Source organism: Herpailurus yagouaroundi, unplaced genomic scaffold (genome assembly GCF_014898765.1).
Source record: "Herpailurus yagouaroundi ecotype Mexico unplaced genomic scaffold, PumYag 77, whole genome shotgun sequence".
NCBI classification, from domain to species: Eukaryota; Metazoa; Chordata; class Mammalia; order Carnivora; family Felidae; genus Herpailurus; species Herpailurus yagouaroundi.
This window is the reverse complement of record NW_024412388.1, coordinates 95,828,620-95,856,052: the sequence shown is the minus strand read 5'-3', so window position 1 is coordinate 95,856,052 and position 27,433 is coordinate 95,828,620. Positions and strand designations below refer to the sequence as shown.

Sequence of the window (27,433 nt, the reverse complement as noted above, 5' to 3'; positions counted from 1 at the left end):
AAAAAAAAAAAAAAAAGACTCCCCACCAGCAATTCCTAGCCTAACAGTGCATCAGCAGAGGCTCGTCAGAAATGAATACAGCTCCAGAAGTTTCAGAACATCATGTACCTGCTGTGCAGAGATGCTCTGCACCACATGCTTCTCCACCCAGTTTATCATGTGCTCTTGTTCCTTTCGACGCATCATGTTCTGCACAGAGATGTGATAGTCCAGGCGATTCTTTACCTCCTTGTATACTCTATGCAGCCGTTCCCGGTAAGTAAGTTCCAGTGCCATAGCAATGTTATTCTGAGGCAAAATTAAGAATTGATGAAAACTGTTTGCATAGTTGAAGGATCATTTCCACTCTGCGGATTCTGCCAGTCGGAACACCCCACCACTTTCTTGTACTTTACACAAAATTATTTTATTTAATATGAGTAAGAGACACATGTGATAAAAAAAATTCTAATAGCATATTTACAGTAAAAGTATGTTTGAAAGTATATACAGTAAGTTTCCTCCAGTCCCCCCACAGGCCACCATCTTCCTGTATATCCTGTATTTCCTCCCAGAAACATTCAATAAACAAAATACAGGTAAAGGCAGGCGCACGCACGCGCACACACCCACACATCCCTTTTACTAATTATGACACGTAGATCCACCTCAATTTTAAGTTACATTGAATTCTACCATACTGGTGGTTCCATAATGCAGTTTAATTAACTAAGCTCTATTAATAGATTAGACTGCTTCCCGTTTTTTTCTACTACAAATATTGCTGCATCTGCTGCGTATGTCTGCACTTGTGTGTCAGTCTCTATTGTAATAACATCTGTTGAATACCTACTATGTTCTAAACACTGTGTGTCAATTCAATGAAGTCTTATCATCACACCATGGGACAGTTACTATTACTATATCCATTTTATGGTAAACAAACTGAGGCAGAAGCTAAGGAACTTGTCCAAGGTTACAGAGCTAATAAACTGTGAAGCCAAGATCTGAATACAAGGAGCCAGGCTCTAAAGCCCATGCTCTTAAACTGATCAACACTGTCAAATTCCATAGAAACTTGTACTACTTCATTCTCCTACTGGCAACACAAACCCTGACCAATGATGTTTAGAAAACCTTTTACCTCATGCTATTCTCATAAGCAGAAAAAATGAACTTTGTCATTATCTAAGGAGAAAATTTACATATTTAGGAACCATTTACATGTACTCACTTATCAATGGTCCATGTCCTATGCCTAGTTTTCTACTGGGATATTGGTCTCCCCTAAGGTAACTACCCTTTTGTGTCACATGGAACACACACAGTCTTCCCAGTTGGTCATTTAACTTTGTTTATGCTAATTTGTACATGTAAAATTTTTATGAGATCAATTGAACAACTTTTCCTCTTATAATTTCTGGAGTTTTCCAGTTTTTCTATTTTTATTCTCTTTCAATTTTTTTTTTTTTTTAATTTTTTTTTTCAACGTTTATTTATTTTTGGGACAGAGACAGAGCATGAATGGGGGAGGGGCAGAGAGAGAGGGAGACACAGAATCAGAAACAGGCTCCAGGCTCTGAGCCATCAGCCCAGAGCCTGACGCGGGGCTCGAACTCACGGACCGCGAGATCGTGACCTGGCTGAAGTCGGACGCTTAACCGACTGCGCCACCCAGGCGCCCCTCAAGTTTTTATTTAAATTCCAATAAATATGCAGCATATTAGTTTCAGGTGTACAATACAGGGATTCAACACTTCCGCACATTATCCGGTGCTCATCACAAGTGCCCTCCTTAATCCCCATCACCTATTTCACCCAACCCCCTGCCCCCTCCTCTCCAGTAACCACCAGTTTGTTTTCTACAGTTAAGTGTCTATTTCTTGGTTTGTCTCTCTCTTGCTCTTTTCCCCCTTTGCTCATTTGTTTTCTTTTTTTTTTTTTTTTCCAACGTTTATTTATTTTTGGGACAGAGAGAGGCAGAGCATGAACGGGGGAGGGGCAGAGAGAGAGAGAGGGAGACACAGAATCGGAAACAGGCTCCAGGCTCTGAGCCGTCAGCCCAGAGCCCGACGCGGGGCTCGAACTCACAGACCGCGAGATCGTGACCTGGCTGAAGTTGGACGCTTAACCGACTGCGCCACCCAGGCGCCCCTGTTTTGTTTCTTAAATCCCACAAGTGAAATCATACAGGCTGTCTTTCTCTGACTTATTTCACTTAGCATACTACTATCAACTCTATCCACGTCGTTGCAAATGGCAAGATTGCATTCTTTTTTTTATGGCCGAATAGTATTCCATTGTGTATATATACATCTTTTTTATCCATGGATTTTTTTTAAACTGAGGTATAATTTAATTTTTATAAACTGAAGTGTAATTTCAAGTATATAACATAAATTCAGTATTTTGCATTCATTGTGAAATGGTCACCAGAGTAAGTGTAGTTAACATCTGTCACCACACAGAAGATCCTGATTTTGTTATCTTTATTAGAAAGGCTTTGCCAACTCCAAAGGAATTGTATTTTTTTTCACGTTCTCTTTTTCCACTTTTATGGTTTCATTCCTTAGAAAGACCTTTAAGTCATTTGAAATTTATTTTAGTAGAAAGCAAAAGGTAGGAAGCCAACCTCATGTCTACACAGGGACCCAATTCTCTCCCCTCTATGATGAAACTGGCACGTCTAAATTGCCTTAGCGTTTAGACCTTCTCTTCCGTGGCACCACCCTGACCTTCTTTTCATGCAATGCACATACTACGTATAGTTTCTTATAATCTTATAATGGGTTTTCATATTTGGCAGGATAGGTTCTCACTACTTCTCTTTTCCAAAATATTCCTGGGTATTCTGCTTCTATTAATAATCAATTTGTCCAAGCCCCAACATCCCCTACCCTCAGGCTATCAGTATTTTCCTTATAAGAATGTGTTAAATTTAGAGATTAAAGCAGGGAGAGTGTATGTCTTTATAATATTGAGTCTTCCAATCTAAGAACAAGGTTCTTAGAACCTTAAACCACATGAGCATTTTCTATTTTTTGAAGTAAAAAGTTTGTACTTTTATAGCGAGGTGTACTCGATGCATCGCTTCCTAGATGGTTTATCTTCTTCCACTGTATTTTCTAACTGACTGCTATTTGTATACGGAGGGCACTGATTTCGTTTCTTAGTAACGTTGCACCCGAACAGCTGACTGAATTTGATCATTAAAATTTTTTAACATTTATTTATTTATTTTGAGAGAAAGAGCACACGCACAAGCAGGGGAGGGGCAGAGAGGAGAGACACAATCCCAAGCAGGCTCCACACCATCAGCGCAGAGCCCGATGTAGGAGTCGAACTCACAAACTGTAAGATCGTGACCTGAGTCAAGATCAAAAAGTAGGATGCTTAACGGACTATGCCACCCAGGCGCCCCGAATTTCGTTATTAAAAGAGTTATGTTGATTCTCTTAGGTTTTCTAGGTATATAATTAGGTAAGCTTTAAATTATGATAACTGCCTCTGCTAAATTACAGATCTTTTATTCCTTTCTCTTCTCTAATACCACCTACTACCTCTAGATTAAGATCAAATCAACAACAGTGACAGGGACACTGTTATCTTTTAGTCTGTAGTGTGAATCCTTACAGATCTGCCTGTTACACAGAGACATTAATCTCAAGTAGAACCTTAATACCTCTAAGTACATTTCTTTAGTCCATTCATCTTCCTGGCCTTCTTTCTCCTAATCTCTGGTACTTCCTTGACTACTTTCACTCTCAGCAAATGACCTTCATCCTGCTTCACTGAGAAAAGGGGAGCAGTAAGAGAACTTCCACAAACTTCTACCACCACATAACCTAGTACACCTGAATCCATACTCGTGTACTTGCCTTCCTTTCTGTAACTGCGGCCGAACCGTGGATGCAGCCCATCCCCCTGCACGCTATGTCCCAAGCCCTCTGGCCTACTGAAGGACATCACTCCAGCAAACCTCTCTCCCCTTCTCTCGCATCAGTTTTTCTCTCTCTCCTAAATTCTATCAGACACTAACATGTAATCATACTTTCCATCTTTTAAAAATCTCGATTCCTACATCCTCCCCTCCTAGCTGCTAATTTCTCTGCTCACTATTACAGTAAAACTCCGTGACATTTTTGACAGTTGTCCTTACTGACTCCACTTTCTTCTTTCCACTTTGTCTTCAACCTACTCCAATCACTTTACTAAAATAGCCCTTACCAAGGTTACCAAGAACCTCCATGTTGCTAAATGTACAGCAAATTCTTAGGCCCTTTATTTCCTCACCATAACTAGGATGACTAGATTGACACTGTCCTTGTTTTCACCTGTTTTGTTTTGTTTTTTTTTTCTTTTCATCATGTTCTAGTCTTGTAATTTTAAGTACCATCTGTCAGCTCATGACCTCCCCAATCTCCAGCCTAGAATCCTCCCCATAAATTCCAGACTCCTACATCCAATGGTCTGTACCTAACAACTGTACTTGGCTAACTTGTAGGCATTTCAAACCAGTGTTACAAGACTGAAGGCTATTTGCCAACAAAGCAATCAGAGTGACACTTCAACAAAAGTGGGACTGTATTACTCCTCAACTTAAAAGCTTCAATGACTTTCTCATTCAGAGGACAAAGTCCATAGAGAAGCCTACAAAACTTTACCTGATCCAGCCCCTGACCACTATCTACTTTGCTACATTTTCTCCTCCTCACTCATTCCTCTTCAGCTACACTGGCGTCCTCACTCTTCCTGGACTACACCAGACAAGTTTCCAGGTGTAGGCCCTTGTGATTTTTCTTCCCTCTGCTGCAACGCTATTTTCCCAGAAGTCCACATAGCTTCTGCAGTCTCTGTTCTTCAGGTCTCTGTTCAAGTATCACTTCTTCAGGTCACTGTTCAAGTATCACATTAGAGATCTTTCTAGACTGCCTGATAAAAATAACTCCCCCCTTGTAAATCTCTTTTCCTCTAATTAGTTCCTTTTAACTCTATTCCTTTCCTACCTAGTTAATTGTTCTACATCTCACTTATTACCAGTTGGCATTCCCATCTGTTCAATTACTGTTTTTCTATCATTCTCTCAACCCCTGGCTAGAAAGCAGACTCCATGAAGGCAGACTTTCTTTTATTCCCAACACCTGCCTTGACGATCAGGAGCTATTAAGTATTTCATAAACAGAAATGTAGTGACTACCTATTTGAGTCTTATGAAAAAGCTGTATCTTCAAAAGTCAGATTTTATTTCATTCTCTGGTTGAAATCCAAATTATGTATAGAAAGGTTTTAAAGTTTTCTGAGGTTTTTAAACATTTACGTGCTTGAGAATCCTTATGAATCAGTTTTTAAAAACATAGATTCTGCTTCCAGTCTTTGACTGGGTCCAAAAACCTGCACCAAAGACGACTGACACATGTGGAGACCACACTAAGAAATACTGGCCTACATCCTTAATATTTTAGATATTTGTATCTCATTTTTCATTTCATACATGCTTCTGTAACATAAAATATCAATATAAGGCCATGTCACTATAAATATCAGGCATAAAGCACTGGGCTCAGAGGAGATAACAATATGATTGTTAAAGCAAAAATACTTGAACGTGTTCCAAAAATGTTCCAGAAACTAAGTAGTTTAGCATCTAATGATGCCTTGACTGTAGTAAAAAGTTCCACTGTTTTCTGAATTTGCTTTGTAAACTGGAATATAAGGTATCAGATTTCCTCACAGCAAGCCTATATGAAACACAGAGCACGTACTTTGCCTATGGCCTTAGAGAGCGAATACCATTTTTTAGTCAGCTATAATTTAATAACTACTTTCCCTTCTGTGTGGATCCAAAATATGTTCTTTTATAACTTTTAATTTTAGAGTAGTAATTCTAATTATTTATCCATTTGACAGATATTGAATATCTAAATAGCTGTAATTGCCAACCCCCACCCAAATCTCTTTTCTTAATAAAATATGTTCAACATATTCAACCATTCCTCATAAGAGATTCTAATTTTTGTTTTAAATGCACACAAACGAGTAACCATTCTCCTTAGGAGGTTCTGAAACCTACCCTCTGGACATCAAAAAGGTAATGGCGCTTTTGAACCAGTGCTTGCTGTGACTTTTCCATATCAATTGCATCCTGGATCTGCTTGATGGAAGCCTGTTTCACCTCTTCTAGTTGGGCAATTTTTTGCTGCAATTATAATTTTACAACAAAGATCAATGAAAGCATAAAGGATAACAAGAATAGCTTCATTTCATGCTTCTTCAAAGTTATATTCTTCATTTGTGAAAACACCCACAAAGAGACATACAGATACAGGAAAAAATGCACAAATTCTTAAAAATAATTGCCCACAATAGTTACACAACATCCTGCTGAATGAACAAAACTGGAAAAACTGGAGAAAGTTTGGTAGATTTAAAAAAATTTATCTCAAATTAGTAACTAGCATTAACACAATTTTCCTCATTATAATTAAATTCACTTCTTGTTAACATTAACATTAACATCAGAAACATCACTTGATGGCATTGATGCTTTCAATTTTTTTTAATGTTTGTTTATTTTTGAGAGAGAGAAAGAGAGAGCAAGCACAGAGCCTGACGCAGGGTTTGAAGTCATGAACTGTGAGAACATGACCTGAGCCAAAGTTGGATGCTTAACCGACTGAGCCACCCAGGCGCCCAGCATTGATGCTTTCAGCACAATCTAAATTGAGAAATAAGGTTTATGATTCTTACCTCATTGAGTTTATCAGCAAATTCTCCAACAGAGGCACCATATTTTTTAATTACATAGATAAGCAATCCTATTGTTGATATGGCAGTAAAGGTCTCTGCAGTGATCACATATATTTCTTTGGACAGAAAATATAAGATAAGCCCAGTTCCAAGCACATAGGGTCCTAAAAGAAAGAAAAGTTATTTTATGATGGATATACTGTATCTGAAAGGGAAGACAAAAACCTCTGCATTTTATTAGTTGAAGGTATTATATAATGATTTAAGATAACTGGATTTAAAGATGACCCTGCCCTGAGGAGCCATATGGTAGAGTTGAAAGAATAAGGATGTGGACTCCAGGAAATCGGACTCTATAACACGTATTAATAATCTCTGAATTTAGTTTCCTCATCTGTAAAATGGGAATGGTACCTTCTTCACAGGGTGGATGAAACTGAGAAATAATGTATGTAAAGTGCCTAGCACAACTGCTTAACAAACCTAAACATCAGGTTACTTCCAGAAGTAATTTGTGCGGCAAATATACTATTTCTTTATATTGAATAGGAAACAGACACTGGAAATAAGCAAAAAGAACCCAATATAAAAGCTGTATGAATTAAATAAATTGCAGGATTCTCAATTCTTACAGCACCTAATTGCAATGCTACAAACATAGCTATCTTTTTCTTTAACCAGGACATGAGTTCTGAAAGGACACAAAAGCATGATGTATGTCTCTTTAGGATCTTCTGCTATGCCTCAAAACATGCGAGACAAGGACAAAGCAGGCTTTAGGGCAGCATTTTACAGTTTTTCTGAGCAACACTAGTACCAGAGAATGTTAGGATGTATTATGAAAATAAAACGGTTATAGTCTAAAATGTATTTTATCCATTTTCCTGAAAAAAATTTCAACAGTTCCTTTTTTAAAAAATATTTGCCTCCAATATATAAATTTTATTTTTTTTAAGTTTATTTATTTTGAGAGAGTGTGCATGCATGCCCACGTGGGACAGAAAAAGAGGGAGAGAGAATCCCAAGCAGGCTCTTCACTGTCAGCAGGGAGCTCCTAGAAACAGTGAGATCATAACCTCAGCAGAAATCAAGAGTTAGACGCTTAACTGACTGAAGCACTCAGATGCCACTCCAGTATACAAACTTTAAATCTGACTGTGAATCAGAAATTTTATCTAATGTTTTTCTTATTTTTGAGAGCGCACAAGTGGGGGAGGGGCAGAGAGAAGGGGACAGAGGATCTTAAGTGGGCTCTGCGCTGACAGCAGTGAGCCCAATGTTCGGCTTGAACTCATGAACTATGAGATCATGAAATGAGCTGAAGCTGGATGCTCAACCAACTGAGCTACCCAGGTGCCCTGAGTGCAAATCAAAAATTTTAAGTATGAATTTGCGAAAAAGCCTATTCATATGTAATGTTTTTTATCACCTATGGGGATCTGAGGACCCTAATGTTTCTTGCAAATTCAGGTACAGAAATGCTATTTTAGGCCACTCCCTGGAGGGTTAAAACAAAACAAACAAACAAAAAAACCCAAAAAACTTTGGTTTCCTATGTTCCACAGTCACACCAGTAGTTGTAGCAAGAAAGGCACTGCAGTAAAAGTAAAAAAGTAAAAGTAAACACTGAATTGGAGACCCTGGGTGTAAGTCCAACTCAGTCACTAAAGACAGAATAAATGTCAGCAAATTCTTTATTTGCTAGTTCTTCTGTGAAATAAAAAGTTCTTACAGGACTGTTATTAAGGATTAAATAACGTAAGTGAAAGAATACTGCATTATAAAAATGTAAGATCTCAGAATAGTTTATGCCTTTTTAAAAGGGAAAAACCTAATATGGCCCAATTTCTGTTTTAATTCTTATATATGCAATTTAATAATCTCTATGATCTTACCTAGCTCTATTTCAATCCATAGTTCTTCCACTAACTGACAATACCTTATACAACTACTCATTTCTTTACTGTCTGTCCTATAACAGAACACGTGTTCCATGATGGCAGGCACCTTAGTTTGCCCCTGTATGCCTAGAAGAATGCCCTGCATAGGGCAGGCATTTAATAAATGTGGTGTATCAACAAATGGCACAACGCTATGAAATCAAGTTAAAATCCCTAACACATTTACTCCAAAGACAAGTTAGAGCAACCAAATCAAAAGTGTTACATTGAATCACTTCCACAATTTACTTTTGACTTCATTTTTGGGGTATATATGGAAGAGGTAAGAGGCCACTAAAATCCTAGGTACACATAAACCATACCATGTAAACATACTATCGAACACTGGGCAAATGCTTACCTGTTACGCCAGTTTTGGGATAAAGGAACTGGAAGAACTCCTCGGGGATCAGCCCAAAACGAACTTTTCCTCCATATTCAGGAAGAGGTGGTACAGGGGCAAGGCTTGGCTGCCCTGTGTGAAAGATCCTTGTTGCCTGCAATACCCTTCGGGTAGCAATTATACAAATTTAAAGCCTATTCTTTAAAAAGAACACAATGTACGCACAATTAGTAGAAACAATGAATGGGGATGAGGACAGAGGCGATTTCCCACTGTCATAATGGAAAGGGAACAGACCAGGAACAGGAAGGGGAGGGTTCAATAATTAGCTGTGTGACAAAGGTGAATAACTAAAAAATTTGTTTTGTTTTTTAAAATGTTTGTTTATTTTTGAGAGAGAGAGCATGCAAGTGGGGTAGGGGCAGAGAGAGAGAGACCGAGGCTCTGAAGTGGGCTCTGCGCTGACAGCAGTGAGCCTGACATACGGCTCCAACTGATGAACCACGAGATCATGACCCGAGCCAAAGTTAAGATGCTTAACTGACTGAGGCACCCAGGTACCCTGACTGGAAGTTTTATGTAACTATCCACCCAAACCAGAAGCCCTTCTGTAGGTCTTAAAGGTCATCTGTCTAGCACTTTGTATGTCTATTACTGGAACTGAAAACATAACATAGACCCTGCAGCCAGATTATCTGGGTTTAAATCCTAGACGTGCCACTAGACTTTGAGCAAGATTAAGCTTCTGTAATCAGATTTCTCTCCGTAAAGTGGGAATAAAGAACATGCTTTTACAGGGTTGCTGTGAGGATTTTATGTAAAGTCTTAGAATGGTGCTAAGCATACGGTAAAATTCTATGTAAGTGATTAGCTATTACAGTACAGGTCCACTATGTTGAGAGTACCTTGATGGCAAGGACTTTGGCCCTTCTGAATATGCTCTGCGATGGTGTGCTAACTAATCATGGTGTGAGACAGGCCTTTTCAGTGTCGGACAGATTATGTTGGTCTTAATTTAAGCTGGCTGAACTGCTGTGTACAAACTCGAGACCTCTATCCATTAGTTCTAATGTTATTTTTCTATGTAACACACATAACGCTTGTGCATCTGGGTTAAACATCTTCAGTTCTCTCACAATCCTAACTGTCCCCCACAAGGAGCTGTCTGGTTTTATTTACTAAAAGGAGGTATACAGAACTGAACATAATACTCTAAATACAGCTTGATCAATTCATTCGTTCTCCAAATATACATGGAAGACCTGCAAATGCCATTACTGGGCTTGAATCACTGTACTATTACCATGGGTTTGTAAACTATGCTCATATTCCAACAGCTCAAGGTTGCATTTTTAGAAGTTACAGTATATTGGTATTTCATTAAAATTCTGATGAAATAAAATCCTCTAGTCTTTTTATATATGCTGTCAGCTCCGTCTCCTTCAAATTCCCAACATGTTTTTGTCCCCCACCCCCCTGCTCTGCCTCTATCCCTTTGCAATGTAGGCGTTTATACTATTTCATTGATGTTGGTTTGCTGCTTGTCTTTTGAATATTTCTCCTCTCAATGTCTTGGCTAGCCCACCAACTTTTGAAATCTGAGAATCATGCTCGAGATTCTTTCATTTAAATGGGGGTTTCTCAACCTCACCACTACTGACTTTCTGGACTATTGTCAATTTTTTTGTTGCTGTGGAAGGCTGTTCTGTACACTGTAGAGTGATTAGCAGTACCCCCAAGGCCTTTATACACAAGATGCCAATTAGCATCCCCTCTCCCACCCAGTGGTGACAACCAAAAATGTCTTCAGACATTGCCAAAATGTCCCCGGAGAGCAATACTACTCCAGGACGAGAACCAGATTTAAATCAGTGGTTTAAATCTTGAACTATAGAAGTTGCTTCAACAAGTTCTTGAACTATTTAAACTTGCTTGTTTAAACTATAAAACTTGCTTCAGACCAACTCAAATTCTCTCCCCAACTGCCTTAGTTCAAGCCCTCATTATCTCTGGCCTAAACCAGTTAACAATCCCAAACCTGGTCTCCCTGCTTCTCGACAAATATACCTCTTAAACTTAGCTCCTCCCCGCTACTGCCAATGTTTTTAAAATGCAAATTTGACTTTAAAACTCTTCAATAGGCTCTCCTGCCTACAGAAAACAAACTCCTTAATATAGCATACACGATTCAGCACCTGTCAGATTTTATATCATCTTCCTTCATTCTCCTACCCTCTAGCCATATGGAACTACTCAGAGCTCTCAAAAACAAACAAAAAAACCAAAAACATGCCTCATGCTGCTCCTTCTGCCTGGTATGTCTTTCACTAAACGGCTGCCAAGCCCAAGCAGCCTTCACAACATTTCAAGCATATCCTTTATAGAGGCCTCCCCAATCTCACATTCAGTCATCCTTATGTCAGGTGTTGGCAGTACAGCAATGAGCAGACAAGGTCCCAGCCTTCACATTCTAGTGGGGTTGTGGAACGTATGAGTGTGTAGGTCCACATACAATTTCAGGCACTGAAAGTCTATGAAGAAAAATGGGGTGGGGTAAGGTAAGGAGCTAGGGAGCAATGCAGTGCAAAAGGCTTTTTTGGTAGGAGGTCAGACGACACATGAGTCAATGACCTGGGGAAAAGAGAGAACAAGTACAAAGACCCGAGGCAACAGTAAGCTTGGCAATTTTCAAAGGAACAGCGAGAAGGCCAGCATGGCTGGAGAGTGTGCTAAAAAGAGAATATAAAGAGATAAATCGAGAGGGAGGATGAGATCAATTCATGTTGGATCTTCTGCGTTATGGTAACTCTGAATTTTATTTCAGTGGGATGGGGAGCTCTGGAGGGTTTTGTTGGGACTGGGGGGAGGAGTGGGGGTCATGTAATCCTTAAGGCTACTGTGAGAACAGGTTGTAACAGGACAAGAACGGAGAGACTACTGAAATAGACCAGGTGAAAGTTGACAGTGGTTCATACTTCAGTAGCAGTGGTAGTGAAAAAAACAAGAGTCCAGATAAAATCTGGAGGAAGGGCCTTGTTGAATGAATTAAATATGGGATGTGGAAGGAGAAATCAAGGATGTTCCCTATATCTTATATACAGTTATTTTATTTATGACTTCTTTTACAATGACTTGTTAACTTGTCCATATGGAATCTTTTTTTCTGATAAGCTAGACGCAATTATAGCCTCACTTTATTGCACACGCAAAAATGACAGATGGATTAAAGCCATTTTTTCAAGGCACAAATAGCTATCAAATCTGGCAAGATTTAGGACTAAGTCGGGAAGCAAAAAGAAATTCCAAAGAAAACTGACATGTTTTATGAAACATGAGTGACAGACGGTAACACTAATCACATACTATGTATCAAGCACTGTTCTTAGAGTTTCACAGGAACCAAGTCTCTTAGTTCTCATAACCCACAATGTACTATTATCTCCATTTTGCAGATGAGGAAATTGCAGTCACACAGCATCACAAGTGGAGGAACCAGGTGTATCATGTTCTAGCTTTAGAATCTTTGCTCTAAACCATTACTCTCTACCACTGTCTTCTCTAGAAGACTGAGCTCCACAAAACCAAGTTAGTTAGCCTTCCTCATTTTTCTATCTTTGGTTATGTAGGTAGGAAGACATTTACTGAACGAATGATTTCTCTGACTCTTAAGATTTGGTAGTAAAAGTTGGAATCTGGGAGAGACTGAAAACAACATTCTTCTTTTATTTAACAGAACTCGTTTTTGGGTATGCAATCTATCAACTCCGACTCCGGCTGTGGACTGTGGCAGCTACCTCTAGCTGAAGGTCAGAAGGGAAAGGGGCGGGGCTTAGAAGACACCAAACACCAGTTTCCAGCTTAGTTAGAACACATCGCTTAGCCTATTAATCTTTGCCGTGAGATGACACAATGTTCCAGGCGGTTAGAACAACACAAATGTTTGAATGAGGCTTTAAGCTTTTCAAAATTACCTAAAGAGGGTAACTTCAGGCCTAAAGCTAAAAGGGGGTTACAGAGACATGAAACGAGGTGATAAAACAAGGACGAAGGGCAGTATTACACCTCTCCTACTTACCCTGGACCGAGGAAGGCTGCGTTCTTCAGACGGGGGGCTACACAGAAACAAGGCGCAGGTCAGCAAGGTCAAGGTGAAATCTCATCTGACCCTCCCTCGGTCCCCGCGAGGCCTGCCCACTAAGACCATGGACTCCTCTTTCCTGTCCCCCGGGACTCCCACGCTCCCCTTACGAGAGACGTAATTCATTTCTCACTCAGGCCCAAGTCTTGCTGCGCCTTTCTACACCCCATTTCCTCCCACCCTTCCCATGGAATCCTAGACGCATTCCTTTGCAATCATCCTGATAGCCCGGACTAGGGTCTAGACGGCTCACCCGCTGCAGCGGCCGCAGAAAGCACCACCCGGGACAGCATAGTCAGCGAGGGTCCACGCAGCACTCTCCGCGTCCTAGTGACCCGGGCAAGAGACACGGTCAGGGGCGGGAGCAAGATGGTCGCTCACAAGTCTCGCGAGAACACAACGTTGCGTCCTCTGGCCATTAACTGGCCTCGGATTTTTTTTCTCGCGATAAGAGGCACGGAACGCGGAGACCCTTTTGCCAGAGCGCAGCCGGCTGCGAAAGGGAACCGTACAAGCAATTCTCGCGAGATGTAGAGTGACCGTAGCTTGCGGAGAGGGGCGGAGGCCCAGAGGGGCACCACGTGGGGACTGCCGGAGCTGTCTCGGGCGGGCGTTCAGTTTGGGTCTAAGCTGGAGTTGGAACCGTGGAGATGCGAAAGGAAACGCCGCCCCCACTAGTGCCCTCGGCGGCCCGCGAGTGGAACCTTCCCCCTAATGCGCCCGCTTGTATGGAACGACAGTTGGAGGCTGCGCGGTATCGTTCTGGTGAGCCAAGATCCCAGGCCTGGGAGCTCCCTCATCCTGCCCGGGATGCCCTTTCCCAGGACTGGCCTTTCCAGCGCTCCTTCCCGCCCCGCATGCCTTCCTGACCCCCGCCTCGCGTCGCCTAGTTCAGTCCCCAATCTTAACCCCGCGTTCCTGAGCTCAGACCCAGACCCGGCCCGCGTGCTGTTCAATGTGGTCACCATGGAGACGAGCCCTTCCACTAGTCCCGTGCTGACAGCTCGTACTTCCCTTAGATGGGGCGCTCCTGCTCGGGGCCTCCAGCCTGAGTGGCCGCTGCTGGGCTGGCTCCCTCTGGTTGTTCAAGGACCCTTGTGCCGCCCCCAACGAAGGCTTCTGTTCCGCTGGAGTACAGACGGAGGCCGGAGTGGCTGACCTCACTTGGGTTGGGGACAGAGGTATCCTAGTGGCTTCCGATTCAGGTGAGTCACTTTCTCCTCGACCCCACAGGTGAAATAGATGATGGGATACTGGTCGGGCTGGACTCAATCTTTAATGTTCCATAATCAGTGCTTAGGGGGGCTTGAGGGTATTGGCCAAAGGAGAGCTCTTGTGTAGTGGGAAAATACCTTTCAGAGACTATAAATTGCATGGGGGGAATTTCTAACAAAATTAAGGAATGGATAAGAACCATTTTATGTTTCCAGTAACCTTCCCAGTATCTCTCCTCAAACCCAGACAATCTTGATCTTAAAGATGATGCTTAAGTCAGTTTGTGTTGTCTCTTTCCATTTCTTCCCATTTTCTTCTTTTTAAATGTCTTTATTTTGCTTCCTTTGTTTTGAAAGTCAGGTTCAGCAATGGAGTCTTTGATATTAAAAAAAAATCAGTATTTGGGTGTTGGAAGGCGTGCATAGAAGTGGGGCATTGAAAACTGAGCCTCTCTGACAGTTGAGCATGAGCACTACATATTCAAGACAACTTTTGGGGTGTTTTCTGTACTTAATCTGCCCCTGTGCAAGACATTCAGTTATTCAGCATATTTTTAAAGATGCTGTGAGACATTTATGCACGTTGTTCAACAAATACTAATGTTCAAGCAATTGGGAAGATTTAACCACACTGGGCTCTGTGCTACACAGATTGTGGAGACTTTAGCCTTGTCTCCTGGGACTTATTTTCCAGTGTTTTCTCACTGGAAGCCAGATAATGAATTTTGCCAGTCATTCCACCTTTCCTTGTCTTTCTAGAAGTTTTCCCCACCTCATTTTCTGGATTGTTAACTAAGAAAACAGTAATGCCAGCATAAAGCCAGATGGCTTGGAAATTAGCTAAATCCTCTGATGATAATGGATTTTGCTTTTATAGCAATAGCTTACTTTGTTAGTTTAGTGACAATGGATTCACTTGAATCTTAGACGTGAGTTACTGTCTTGGTGTTGTCCATGCTCATTTCCCTCAACCTTCACCCCACTCCCAACAGGTGCTGTTGAATTGTGGGAGCTGGATGAGAATGAGACACTCATTGTCAGCAAGTTCTGCAAGTATGAGCATGATGACATCGTGTCTACTGTCAGTGTCCTCAGCTCTGGCACACAAGCTGTCAGCGGTAGCAAAGACTTCTGGTGGGTCCTTGTGTTTATCGCTCCTGTATTTTAGACCTCTGCTGGGTTCCTTTACTATCTTATTAGCCTCATCGAGTAACGTTTTGGGCTTATTGTAAGAACCCCGTGATTAATTATGATTAAGATTTTCTTAGAGATATTGCAATCTATTGTGAATAGACCTTAGTAGCAGCCCAGTAAGCAATGACATAGGACATGTCAAAGGAAGTTCTTGTTTGAACACGTGTTTTTATGTAGATAGTATAGGTCAAAATTAAGACTCTGTTTCCTTTTGCTTCTTAGTATCAAGGTTTGGGACCTTGCCCAGCAGATGGTACTGAATTCATACCGGGGTGAGTACACATTCTTTTCAGTCTGGCCTTAGCTGTTTTGTTGTTATTCTCCCCTTGGGCTCATTGACTTTGGATGTTAGGGGCAGCAGTTCCTTGCCCTCTGCCTGATGGTTTTCTTCCAAAACTATAGTCAGGCCCCAGTATCTGTCCCTAGCCTTTTCTGAATTTCCCTGTTTCTGGTAACGGCCCCACCATCTTCTTGGCCACAGGGGACTCCACCTCTCAGTCCTGTTCCCCCCTCCTGCTTCCTCACTATTCGTGGGTCCCCAAGTTCTTTGGAACCTTTTTCCCCTTGGTCAGGGATCTTCCTTTCCATTTCTTTCTTTCTTTTTTTTTTTTATTTTTTTTTATTTTTGAGAGACAGTGTGAGTGGAGAATGGGGAGAGAGAGAGGGAGACACAGAATCTGAAGCAGGCTCCAGGCTCTGAGCTGTCAGCAGAGCCCAATGTGGGGCTCAAATCCACAGACCTGGGATCATGACCTGAGCTGAAGTCAATGCTTAACCGACTGAGCCACCCAGGCGCCCTCTTGCTTTCCATTTCTGATGCGTTTTGTTTTCAGGCTTTACCTCGCATAGATGGTGGTACTCACCTCATCTCTCCACCTGTAGTCCCTCATCTTTTGTGGTTTCTGTGACTTGTGGATTAACATCCCCTTTTCTTGTCCTGGCATTCAAGCCCTTCTGTCACTCTCCCTTCATACATACTGCTCTAATTAAACCCAAGCATAGTAGATCCTTGGCCTTCTCCAAGTATAAACCTGAGATGTGGGAATCTCGAGCTTTTGAGTATTCACTTCCACAAAAGTTGTGTTTTTCTGGTGAGAACCATCACTTCGTATTAATGTTACTTTTTCTGCTTACTTTCATTAATAGCAATACCAGTTGACTTTGTTCTGAGAGCCATTCTTCATGAAGATGACATCTTCACGAAGATAACGAGTAGAGCATTAATGTGTGTGTGGCTAAGAGATGTTCATTCAATGGCTAAGGGCCTTTCCCTGCCAATTCTAACTTTGGAGTGCGTGATTCACTATGTGCCAAAGCAAAGTCAAACTCATACACATCCTGGACCTTCAGGGTCCAAGGCCCGTAAACAGTCAAATAATGTTAAAATGCTGGTGCTGGAGTCTGTTACGTGTGCCTTTTGTTTCTTAGGCCCACGAGGGGTTTTCCTGGTCTGTGCTAACTCTTTCAGGACTTCCTCTGTTCAGCTTTTTTCATTAGTTCTTTGTATTTTTGTCTGAATTGCAAATCCCCTGAGGGCAGAGGCACTACATAGTATCTTTTTTTTTTTTTTAATATAATTTATTGTCAGTTTAGCTAACATAAAGTGTATGTAGTGTGCTCGGTTTTGGGGGTAGATTCCCGTGATTCATCGCTTACGTATGGCACCCAGTGCTCATCCCAACACGTGCCCTCCTCAGTGCCCATCACCCATTCTCCACAGTGTGGAAGTTCCTCAAAAAGTTAAAATAGAACTACCCTACGTCTTCTTTATCTTTTATACTTTCCCACGGTGCTTGTGTCTGAGCTTTGCTTTCACTTGAACAATCCTTTGTCATTGTGTTGGCTTTCTATGGAATCTAGGGCAAGGAAAGAACTATGGAAGGTGGTTTGATTACATTCTCCTGTGTTGGGGCAGAGCCATATTCAGACCACTTCAGGTAATCTGGTCAGATGCCATTATAGTAGGTGGTTTCCACAGCCTGTAATTAACACATAGCAGCGATCTTCAGAATTTTTAGCGTGTCGGCCTGAAAATTTTTCAAAAAATTACCCTCTCACACGTTTTGATATTGGCAACTAATTTAAGTTTAAACAGTTGCAAAGGAAGTAATTTCTGGTCATTTATTGTGTACTGGTTTCAAGGATATGTTTGTCAAAATTTTGGACTTGGAGATTAAGCCTCTTCAATATGTAAAATATCTACCAAATAACCTAACTGGCTAAAAACCAATCAGCACTGTTATGCCAGCTGGCCAAGTTAGACTTCACTTCCTGTCAGAAAAAGTCCGACTTCGTTTTTAGGTTCAGTTAGACTTGTCAGATGTGTCCTCACCACAAGCGTTTGCCATATTTTTCAAAATTGTCATTGTTAGGCAGAAACAGAGATAAGTCCCAGAGCCACCCTGGTGCTCGTGTGTTGTGGTTTGTGGTCCGGTGAAACGGGGCCAGCCCCTCCACTGGATTTTACCCAGGTGCTCTTTTGTTTACTCTCTGGTTCTTAGGGAAAAGCCCCTTTTGGGGTTTTGTACCCCTGTGGGTTTTGTACCCCTAGGCATCGTGCCATGGTGAGGTGTGGGACGGCCAAGAGGTACGTGTGCCTTCTACGCCTGGGAAAACGGGAATGTGAGAGCGGAGGGAGGCAAGGGGCACGGGCAGACTGCGGCAGCTTCTCGGTTCGATTTCAGGAAAGAGAACATCGGAAAAGTTTACTTCCCTAAAAGTAGCAGCGTCTAGAAATCCCTTGAAAGGCTCTGTGTTACCTGGAGGTGTGTGTGTGCTACACAGCAGAATACAGTTGCTGTTCTGGGGTGTACATTCCTTCATGCTTCTTGCTCAGCCCCTAATTCCACTTTCTTGTCTTTACTAATTCATTTTTCTCCCCCAAGCCTTTTTAGGTTCTGTAACTCCACCAACATTTTCTCCGGGGTTTTGTCTAATCCAAAATCTCTCACAGAACGGGTTAAGTCGAATCCTGAGACCAGGCCCGTTTCTCACACCTCCCTCGGTAGTATCTGGGCTGCTCGGTAGTAATGCGTCCAGCTTCTGCTCTGTCCTACTTCGCTTTCTCTCTCCTTCACAGCTCACTCCGGGCAGGTCACCTGTGTCGCCGCCTCTCCCCACAAGGATTCCGTGTTCCTTTCATGCAGTGAGGTGAGATACAGCCTCTCCTTCCCTCCCCACTTCCTAACCACACTCAAACCTCTGGCCACAAGTCTAGAGTGGACACCTGGCCGGCAGCTGCTTTGGGGATTGTGAAGCCTTTTTTCCATCCCTCCTCCTTCTAGGACAACAGAATTTTACTCTGGGATACCCGCTGTCCCAAGCCAGCATCACAGATGGGTGAGTCTGAGAGCCGGTGGTGGGAGGGTATACTAGCAACCCACCTGGCAGAGGCTTCCTTGGCGAGAGACAAAGGCACAGTCACCAGATCCTCAGTCATTGTGACATAGGGGACGTAATCACTCTCTTTCCCTCTGAGGTTCTATTGATTCCATTTTGTGCAGTGGGGACCAAAAGGAAGGGTAGGCTTGTGGGTGGCCGATTCCATTCCTGGGACGGGTGGACAGAGGGGCCAGAATTGTTCTCTTCATGCTTTATGCCTGAAACTTGCCTGTGACTCGGGTCCGTCCAGAAAGGGCAGGAGGCTGAGGGATCAATGAGGTTTTGAGGGTCAAGGGCAAGGACACAACTGTCTTCACAGGGTTTGGGAAGGCGAATAAAGGTGCTTCTGGGACTTAGAGTGACTTCGTTTGAGAAGCTTCTTCACAGAGCTAGGCTCTGAGTCTTATTTCAGAGCCCTCTTCTCTCTGCAGGCTGCACTGCCTCTGGCTACCTACCTACCTCCTTGGCTTGGCATCCTCAGCAGAGTGAAGTCTTTGTCTTTGGTAAGCCTGTCACACCACATTTTTACGCCAGGAAGGGGGAGGACGAGGGCACGCTGACCCTGTAACGCACAAGGCTCCAGCTGCACAATCTCAGCAGCGCACTTGGGCATCACCTGTATTATGCCAGTGATAAGGCGGGATGATTCAGAAGTGGTTTTCATTTGGCTTTGGGAAAAAAAAAAAACATGACGACTTTTTTCCTGGTAGATTTGATTGCTGATTGTGCATTCCAGCTCCTATATTCCGGGCTTGGCTGCAAGTCAGTGGAGTACAAAACAAGTGGATTGCTATATAGGGACTTCTCTTGCAGAATAGGGCTCACTCTCGTGCTCTTGTGGTGATGAGGCTGTGCGTGTGGTGACATAGCCTGTGGTTGAAATAATAACTACCTCATTCATTAATTTTCAGCAACTACCAGTGACTAACGATCCCTACTTTACAAAAGAAGAAACTGATGCTCAGAATGGTTAGCTTGTGCAAGCTTGAGGAACTAGCATTCAGATCCAGGTCTGGCTGACGCCAGGGCCCATGCTCTTACCCACTGTGATGGGCTCCCTCTTTTCTCTAGGTGATGAGAGTGGGACCATCTCCCTTGTGGACACCAAGAGTGCAAGGTGTGCCCTCAGCTCAGCTGTCCACTCCCAGTGTGTCACTGGACTGGTGTTCTCCCCACACAGGTACTGTCCTTTGTTCCCAGGGGCCTGGTGGGTGTGAATGGGAACTGCACACGGGGAGTGCTTATGTTTGCAAAGCATTAGCTGATTAGGTCATTCCTTAAAGCAGACGGTGCTCTAATTAAGGTTTCAGAACACGAAAGATCTCTTAAGACCATAGTCCTTTTTTGGGTAGCATGGTCTTGTGTTCACATGGCTAAAATAGGGTCTTGTTCCTGCACAACACCCAAAATGATGAATATCGTGGGCTTCTGGGACTGTGTGGTTGGGAAAGCCTGTGTTTCTGGGTTATTGCTGAAGCTGCAGGGAGGGCCTAGATGGGGTGGTTAGTTGCCGGGATGATGGTCAACCCCGGCTTGCTCCATTTCCCTCATCCTTCCCTGCAACTTGTAATGTGGACTTGAGTGGTAGCCAGACCTTAACCTGAGGTGGGGATCAGGCCACCTCCTCTGGGTTACTTTGGGGTGGGGGTTGAGGGCAAACCAGGTAGGATTTGTCTTGGAACCATGGCTTTACCTCTCATAACCGCCCCCCGCCCCCTTGCTCTCCTAGCTCTCCCTTCCTGGCCTCTGTCAGTGAGGACTGCTCACTTGCTGTGCTGGACTCGGGCCTTTCCGAGGTGTAAGTGTGAAGTGGGATCCTGTGACCGGGAATCGGGGACAAGAGCGGAGGGTGGCTGGGTCCTTTCTGTCTCCATGCACTGTCTCTCTCAAGGGGGCTGGGTGATGGGAGCAGGCTGACACCGACCGGCTCCCCGTCCCCAGTGCTGGCTCACAACTGGCCCTGGTAGAGGAGGGGTGTGGTGGTCGGTGGGATTTCCAAGTCTGGTGTTCCAGCTGTCTCCCAGAAGGGGGCAGTCTACCCTTTTCACGCGAAGAACACGTATATGAGATGCAACCTGCTGCGCAGTGAAAGGCACCAGAGTCCCTGAATTATACTGCCTTCTTTGCCATGATGTGCTCTCTGATCCTGGCCCATGTTACTACCCTTGCTGTAGCCACCATTTCTTCATGAAGTTAGGGTGCTGGATTGAAGGGTCGATGAAGTTCTCTGGATGATTACACTCTATCCTGGTGACAAGGCCACACATCTGGTGAAGTTTGTATAACACATCCCAAAAAGGTGCCCTGGATGTGTTGGATTCTCTCTTTTCTCCAAGCCTGCTTTCTCCTCGTTCTCACCGTGCCCATACTTTCCTTTTTTCTCTTCTAGGTTTAGAAGCCGAGCCCACAGAGACTTTGTGAGAGATGCTACGTGGTCCCCGCTCAATCACTCCCTCCTTACCACAGTGGGCTGGGACCATCAGGTCACCCACCACATCGTGCCCACGGAGCCTCTCCCAGCCCTTGGACCTAAGAGTGTTGCTGAGTAGATAAGACAAAAAACAAATCCCCCATGAGTAACCACTCCCTTTGCCCTGCCCTCTCAGTCTGTGAGACCACACAGGAGCCTTATACACTATGTTGATACACTAGATCTGGGCAGTTAATAGGCATTGGCTCTCAGGCCAAGGAAGGCTGGATTCTGGGATCCTGTAGTCCCAGGGAAGAAAAACTTTCCTAAAATTGGATATGTATGTGTGTCTGAGTGTGTGTGTAGATGCATAGTTTTTGGTGGTGGGGGGGAATTAAAATCCATCTTATGTCTTTCCCAAGTCCTTCCCCCACCAAAAAAAAAAACAAAAACCAAAAAACCCCCCAAAAAGTTCACAAAAGGGTTTTATGCTTCCTATGTAGCTGTGCATGAGGAATTGGCCGTGGCTAGATGGAATGTGGGATGTGGGCATCCCTGGATTCTTGGAAGCAGCTTATATACTACTCATGGAGATAGAAGCAACTTTATTTTTTATAAAACTTAATCTACCTTTCTCATGGGCAATGCTTCCATCCACAAAACTCTTGCCCGACTCACCTTGAGGAAGAGCCAGAACACGCATCATAGTTTTGCACATCTCCTTGCCGTGAAACTGACTCAAAGATACATTTTTTGGCTGGTGCCTGTGTAATGCTCCCCACCCCTCGTGGAGTTGTGTGTATGAAAGATGAGTGTTTTCCTGTTGTAGATTCCATGGAAAAAGTTGGGGGGTCGTACAGAGCTTAAAGGCATTTCGGTTAAGTGAAAAACACCCAGGCTTGCAGAGAAACGTGCCACATCTCCCACCCCCAAACAGCTTGGGGCCTGACCTCTCCTGGCCTCTGGATCCCTTTCTCTGGATATAGGAAGTCTGAATGCTGTTTTTGTGGACTCCGAAGATTTTAAATGCAGCATCAGAGAATCAGAAATACTGGTTGGTGAAATAAAAAGTTTAGGCTTTGCTGGCCTGTCTTTTGAAGTGTGTGTTATGTGCAGTTGGACACATCTCACTTACGTGAGGCATCAGGGTGTTCGTCTTCTAGCCCGTTGTCTGTGTGCTTCCCCAGCCCTTAGAGCAGCTAGTTGGAACTTAAAGTAAATGTTGAGTCACTTGGGTTGATGGGTTGGCTACCACCATAAATCATGGTCAATTACAGATTATGAAACAATACAATCAATTATGTACTTTAGTGCTTTGCAAGTTTAGCTCAGCTAAAATCACATGAAACTGAGGTAGTTTGAAGGAATATGGACGAAATATAAATAAAGCTTCCAGGCTGCACCCTTGCCAAGCATGAGCTCTTGTCACAATAACCCCCAAGTAAAAACGAATTTGTAGTCCTGTGCTGTACTGGGCTTGGGGTAGGTGGGAAGAAACCCTTCACTGTTCTTAATTACAGCTTCTTGGAAGGTAATAGGGTGGGTGGGTAGAAACATTTTAAGTTCTTCTCAAGGTAAACTTCACAAAGTTGTGATGGCCTAGAGAAAGGAGGGGTGAGGTGGGTAGGAACTAAATTTGCCTAGTCCTTTTCCTGGTGAACTCAGCCATGGTGGAGAGGAAAGCAGTGGAGATGAGAACCCAAGGAAATGTCCACCTGTATCAGGGTGTTTAAAATGACAGGAAAGAAAGAAAACCTAGGTTTTGAAGAACCACATTATTGTAAAAAAAAGGGGGGGGGGCGCCTGGGTGGCTCAGTCGGTTAAGCATCTGACTTCGGCTCAGGTCATGATCTCACAGTTTGTGAGTTCGAGCCCCACGTCGGGCTCTGTGCTGACAGCGCAGAGCCTGGAGCCTGCTTCACATTGTGTCTCCCTCTCTGCCCCTTCCCTGCTCATGCTGTGTCTCTCTGTCTCAAAAATAAACATTAAAAAAAAAATTGGTTTAGATTCTGATCTGTGCTGATGAGAATGATCACATCTGTTGATTGCCACCGAGACATTTGCAAACCTAATCAAAATCACCCCCCCCCCCCCCCGGGCTGCGTGTGTGTGTTACAGTGAGCAAACAATGAGAAATGTGGTATTACACGTAGGGTTATTCACTTGGGTCCTGGATGTGGGAATGGTTTCAGTAGCATGAGCATAGACTTACTGGTGAGTTTGATTTCCAACCGGTCATTTTACTTTGCTTAAAACTGTGGGCATTTACGTTGCATTTAATTTCACTGGTTCAGATGTCTAATGCTGGAATGAATCCACTTCCCTGACTTCATTGTTCTTACTCTGAAGCCCATCAGCCTGACTCACTCTATTCCACTGCTAATCCCCAGTCCGTGGTTACAGGAAGCTTGCTCCTTGGGTAGTGAGTGCCCAGAGCCGAATGCTGAAGGAGGCTCAAGTATGGTTTCAGGTGGCACCAGACATTGCTCTGGTTCCCAAGGTCTCTCTCCTGCCCCACAGGACAGGAGGTCAGCTCTTTAATAAATAGCTACATAGGCATTTCATGCTGACTCCCCACGTTACAGCAGCAGAAATACCCAAACAGTACTACCTTCATCAAATATTCTTTTTTGAACTGCCTCAATGTTTAAACTATATGAAATTAGAGGTTTGGGAATAATCCACATTTTCTAGTACACGTTAGTATTTTAAAAACCCTCACGCACGAGGGCACCTGGGTGGCTCAGTCACTTGAGCATCCGACTTTGGCTCAGGTCATGATCTCGCAGCAGTCTGTGAGTTCAAGATGTGCGTCGGGCTCTGTGCTGATAGCTCAGAGCCTGGAGCCTGCTTCGGATTCTGTGTCTCTCTCTCTCTGCCCCTCTCTGCTCATGCTCTGTCTCTCTCTCTCTGTCAAAAATAAATAAACATTAAAAAAAATTTTTTTTTAATCCTCATGCACAACGAAAAATAATCTTTTATCTTGAATATTGGGAAACACTGCTCTGTCTAGCCACTTTATTGTTAAAAACATTTTTTTTAAAGTTAACTCCACGCCACTCGTGGGACTTGAACTCACAACCCCCAGATCAAGAGTCACATGCTTGCGGGGCACCTGGGTGGCTTGGTCGGTTGAGCGTCCGACTTCGGCTCAGGTCATGATCTCATGGTCCGTGGGTTCGAGCCCTGCGTCGGGCTCTGTGCTGACTGCTCAGAGCCTGGAGCCTGTTTCGGATTCTGTGTCTCCCTCTCTCTCTGCCCCTCCCCTGTTCATTCTCTGTCTCTGTCTCAAAAATAAATAAACGTTAAAAAAAAAAAAAGTCACATGCTCGTGATCTGAGCCAGCCAGGCACCCTCATCCCATTCATTTTAAAGATGTAAAATGGTTAAGATCTTTCAAGTTTGCACCAATCCATAGTCAACACTCTGGGCTCTTGGATTCATTCAATCAATTGATTTTGTTCAAGTCATACTTGTCCAATTTATCCACATGAGTATCACAAAAGTTTGGCCAAATGCTTTGCTAAAACCGAGGTATTTTGGCTCTGATCTTGCCTTCGTCTACTTGGGTATTGTAAAATCTGGGAGGGGGTGCGCTGCCATAGGCATTTCTTCAGTAAGCCAACTAAAAGACGTTTGTAAATGTTTTCCCATGAGAACAGGCTAGGCACCAGGAAGGAGTATTTTCAAGTATCCGGGTGGGTGTGTAAAATAACAATGGTATTTTTTGACAGCAAAATGTCAAGGATTGAGAGCACACAGAGCGACATGGCATACTGATTTTCAACAGAACCCTCACTCGGCATTTACTATTCATCATCTGCTATACACATGGAGTCATAGTTCCTACCCTTGGCATGATCGTCCCTGAATGAAGCAGAGGTCCCTCCCGGGCATCCATTGTTACATGGTGGTGTTCTTTGCATCCATAGCAAAGGAATCAATGCATCCATAGCAAAGGCATGGAATCAATGGTTAGGTCTGAGATCCCACCTTGTCCACTACAGCAGAATAGGATCCCAGAGGACGGACCCAGGTACAGATGAGAATGGTGCAGATTGGCAGGCAGACTGAGCTCTGTGCTGGAGACAGCATTAGGAGCTAGTGCCTCCTGGAAGGAGTCGGGATGGAAAGGCACAAACCTAGTGGGAAATCTCAGTGATACAGAATCTGAGGGACAGGAGGTGGCAGGAGGGAGGCTCAGAATTAGAGAGAGGCATGCATCCACATCAGGGAGGTCTTAAAAGATAGCTAGCAAAGGCCCCAGGTGCCTGGCAAGACTGAGTCAGGACCCAGGCCCTGGGAAACAACTGTAGTGCCTACAGTTTACAGAACAGGAAGAAAAATGAATGTGGAGACCCATTAACAAGAATTAGGGGGCCTGGGCTAGAAATTGGGAAACAAGTAAGAGCATGGTCCTTAGTGTTAGAAACCACACCAGGGGTAATGTAGCCAGTGGTACAAGTTGTTGCCATCCTAATCCAGTGTTGCCCTCAGGAGGCTTAATGATTTCCTGATTCAGGTTACTGTTAGCCCAAGGAATGGAGGGTGGCATTGAGCAGGTAGGTGGGACTCCAGTGGCCCCAGTGATGGTACAGAGTAAGTCTGTTTCGTGATAAAACTCACATTTTCCCCACTGCACCTATCCAAGAGAGATGAGAGAGATGCATACATCTCCAAGAGAGAGACATACACTCGGGGGTGTGAACAATCTGTTCACTAGACTAGAAGCTCCCTGAGAGCAGAAACTGTCTTGATCACCATTGCATCTAGAGTGCCTAGCAGGGCCTGGCACATGCTCAAGTATTTGTTGAGTACTTAAGGCAAGGCAAAGATGGATGAGTAAGTGGAGACAGTCTCTTTTAGGTGGGGTATTCCATCAGGCTTACCTAGAGTTTTACTGAAATATTCCTTGCTTACACATCCTATAACATCTATTGTTTTTATTCCATGATATCCAAGCAGTCTTCTTTTTTTTTATTTTTTTATTTTAAAGTTTATTCACTTTTGAGAAAGAGAGAGACAGAGCATGAGCAGGGGAGGGGCGGAGAGAGAGAGAGAGAGAGAGAGAGAGAGACAGACAGACAGAATCAGAAGCAGGGTCCAGGCTCCGAGCTGTCAGCACAGAGCCCCAGGTGGGACTCAAACTCACGAACCGTGAGATCATGACCCAAGCTGAAATCGGACGCCTAACCGACTGAGCCACCCATGTGCCCCCAAGCAATCTTCTGATTAAAAAATTGATCTTCCTGGTTTCTTCATACTGGAAGTGGAACTAATTTAACCACTAGTCATTGTATTTTGCCGTGTCATTTATTATACTGACATCTGATTAGTACCTCGGTGAAGTGTGGATGAGGTGAGCAGTGTCAGTCTCTGAGAAGATGAGCATCCGATTTCTGGTCCTCCATGATTGAGATTCAGATTGTGAAATATGGGACCTACTCATGATTTGAGATCCTCCGTAGCAGAAAAAGAAAACTGGCGGATCATAAAAGCATCTGGCTACAGATCTATTTTTGTTTATCCTTCATATTGTTGTTGTTGTATTTTTAAAATATTGGCTTTCAGGTATCCACAATTGTATTCCTTACATTCCTTAGGTTCATAACACATTCTCAGCGTTGGCTCGTGTACTGGCTCAAACACCGTTGACCCGCACGAAAATTGAGATTTTTGTCTTCTCTTGAGAAACTGAGCGATCTTCCAACACTGGGTCTTTTTCACTACATGGCAGCCGTGAGTGGTTACTCAGAACAGCTGCCTCTGTTCATACCCGTCTCTAGTGTCTCCTGACCAAGAGGCTTCATGTTAGTTGCTGTATGTCACTCGGCTCGGACTGCTATCCTTCTAATGAAGTGGAGAGTGAGCTATTTTATTGAGCCCGCTTCACCCATTTACATTACCTGCCTGGCGAGTCTTGGATGGGAATTTGAGAACAGTTGCTGGGCAACTGTTCTGGCATCCTTAGTAACAGCTACCCTTCGCCGAGCCCTTATTACGAGCAAAGCCCTGAACTAACAATGTTTTGTACGTCATCTCGTTGACTCCTACCTATAAAACCGTGTGAGCTGTTTTATGAGTGTG

At 43.5% G+C, this 27,433-nt stretch overlaps 2 protein-coding genes and 1 long non-coding RNA gene across 3 annotated transcripts in view; 2 read left to right on the top strand and 1 right to left on the bottom strand.

Moving 5' to 3' along the window:
* Nucleotides 1-13,531, bottom strand: part of ATP5PB (ATP synthase peripheral stalk-membrane subunit b) — a 15,093-nt gene extending 1,562 nt beyond the window's left edge. Inside the window, exons 1-6 of the mRNA XM_040471289.1 lie at nt 13,401-13,531; nt 13,085-13,121; nt 9,028-9,173; nt 6,727-6,890; nt 6,050-6,175; nt 109-288 (exon numbers count right to left, since the gene is read on the bottom strand). Coding sequence (XP_040327223.1) covers nt 109-288; nt 6,050-6,175; nt 6,727-6,890; nt 9,028-9,173; nt 13,085-13,121; nt 13,401-13,440 — 693 coding nt within the window. The 5' untranslated portion in view covers nt 13,441-13,531. The remainder of the gene's footprint in view (nt 1-108; nt 289-6,049; nt 6,176-6,726; nt 6,891-9,027; nt 9,174-13,084; nt 13,122-13,400) is intronic.
* A 144-nt stretch (nt 13,532-13,675) lies between these two features.
* Nucleotides 13,676-22,450, top strand: WDR77 (WD repeat domain 77). The gene is made up of 10 exons (XM_040471288.1): nt 13,676-13,912; nt 14,167-14,352; nt 15,354-15,495; nt 15,778-15,827; nt 18,635-18,705; nt 18,840-18,894; nt 19,368-19,439; nt 20,008-20,116; nt 20,666-20,734; nt 21,326-22,450. Exons 1-10 carry the CDS (start codon nt 13,798-13,800, stop codon nt 21,483-21,485), a joined length of 1,029 nt encoding a protein of 342 aa, XP_040327222.1. The 5' UTR covers nt 13,676-13,797; the 3' UTR covers nt 21,486-22,450.
* Nucleotides 22,451-24,659: 2,209 nt separating this feature from the next.
* On the top strand, nt 24,660-27,219 carry LOC121018712 (uncharacterized). Its single transcript, XR_005785297.1, has 2 exons — nt 24,660-25,382; nt 26,950-27,219. It is a non-coding gene; the product is annotated as an uncharacterized LOC121018712 (long non-coding RNA).
* The last annotated feature ends 214 nt before the right edge of the window (nt 27,220-27,433 follow it).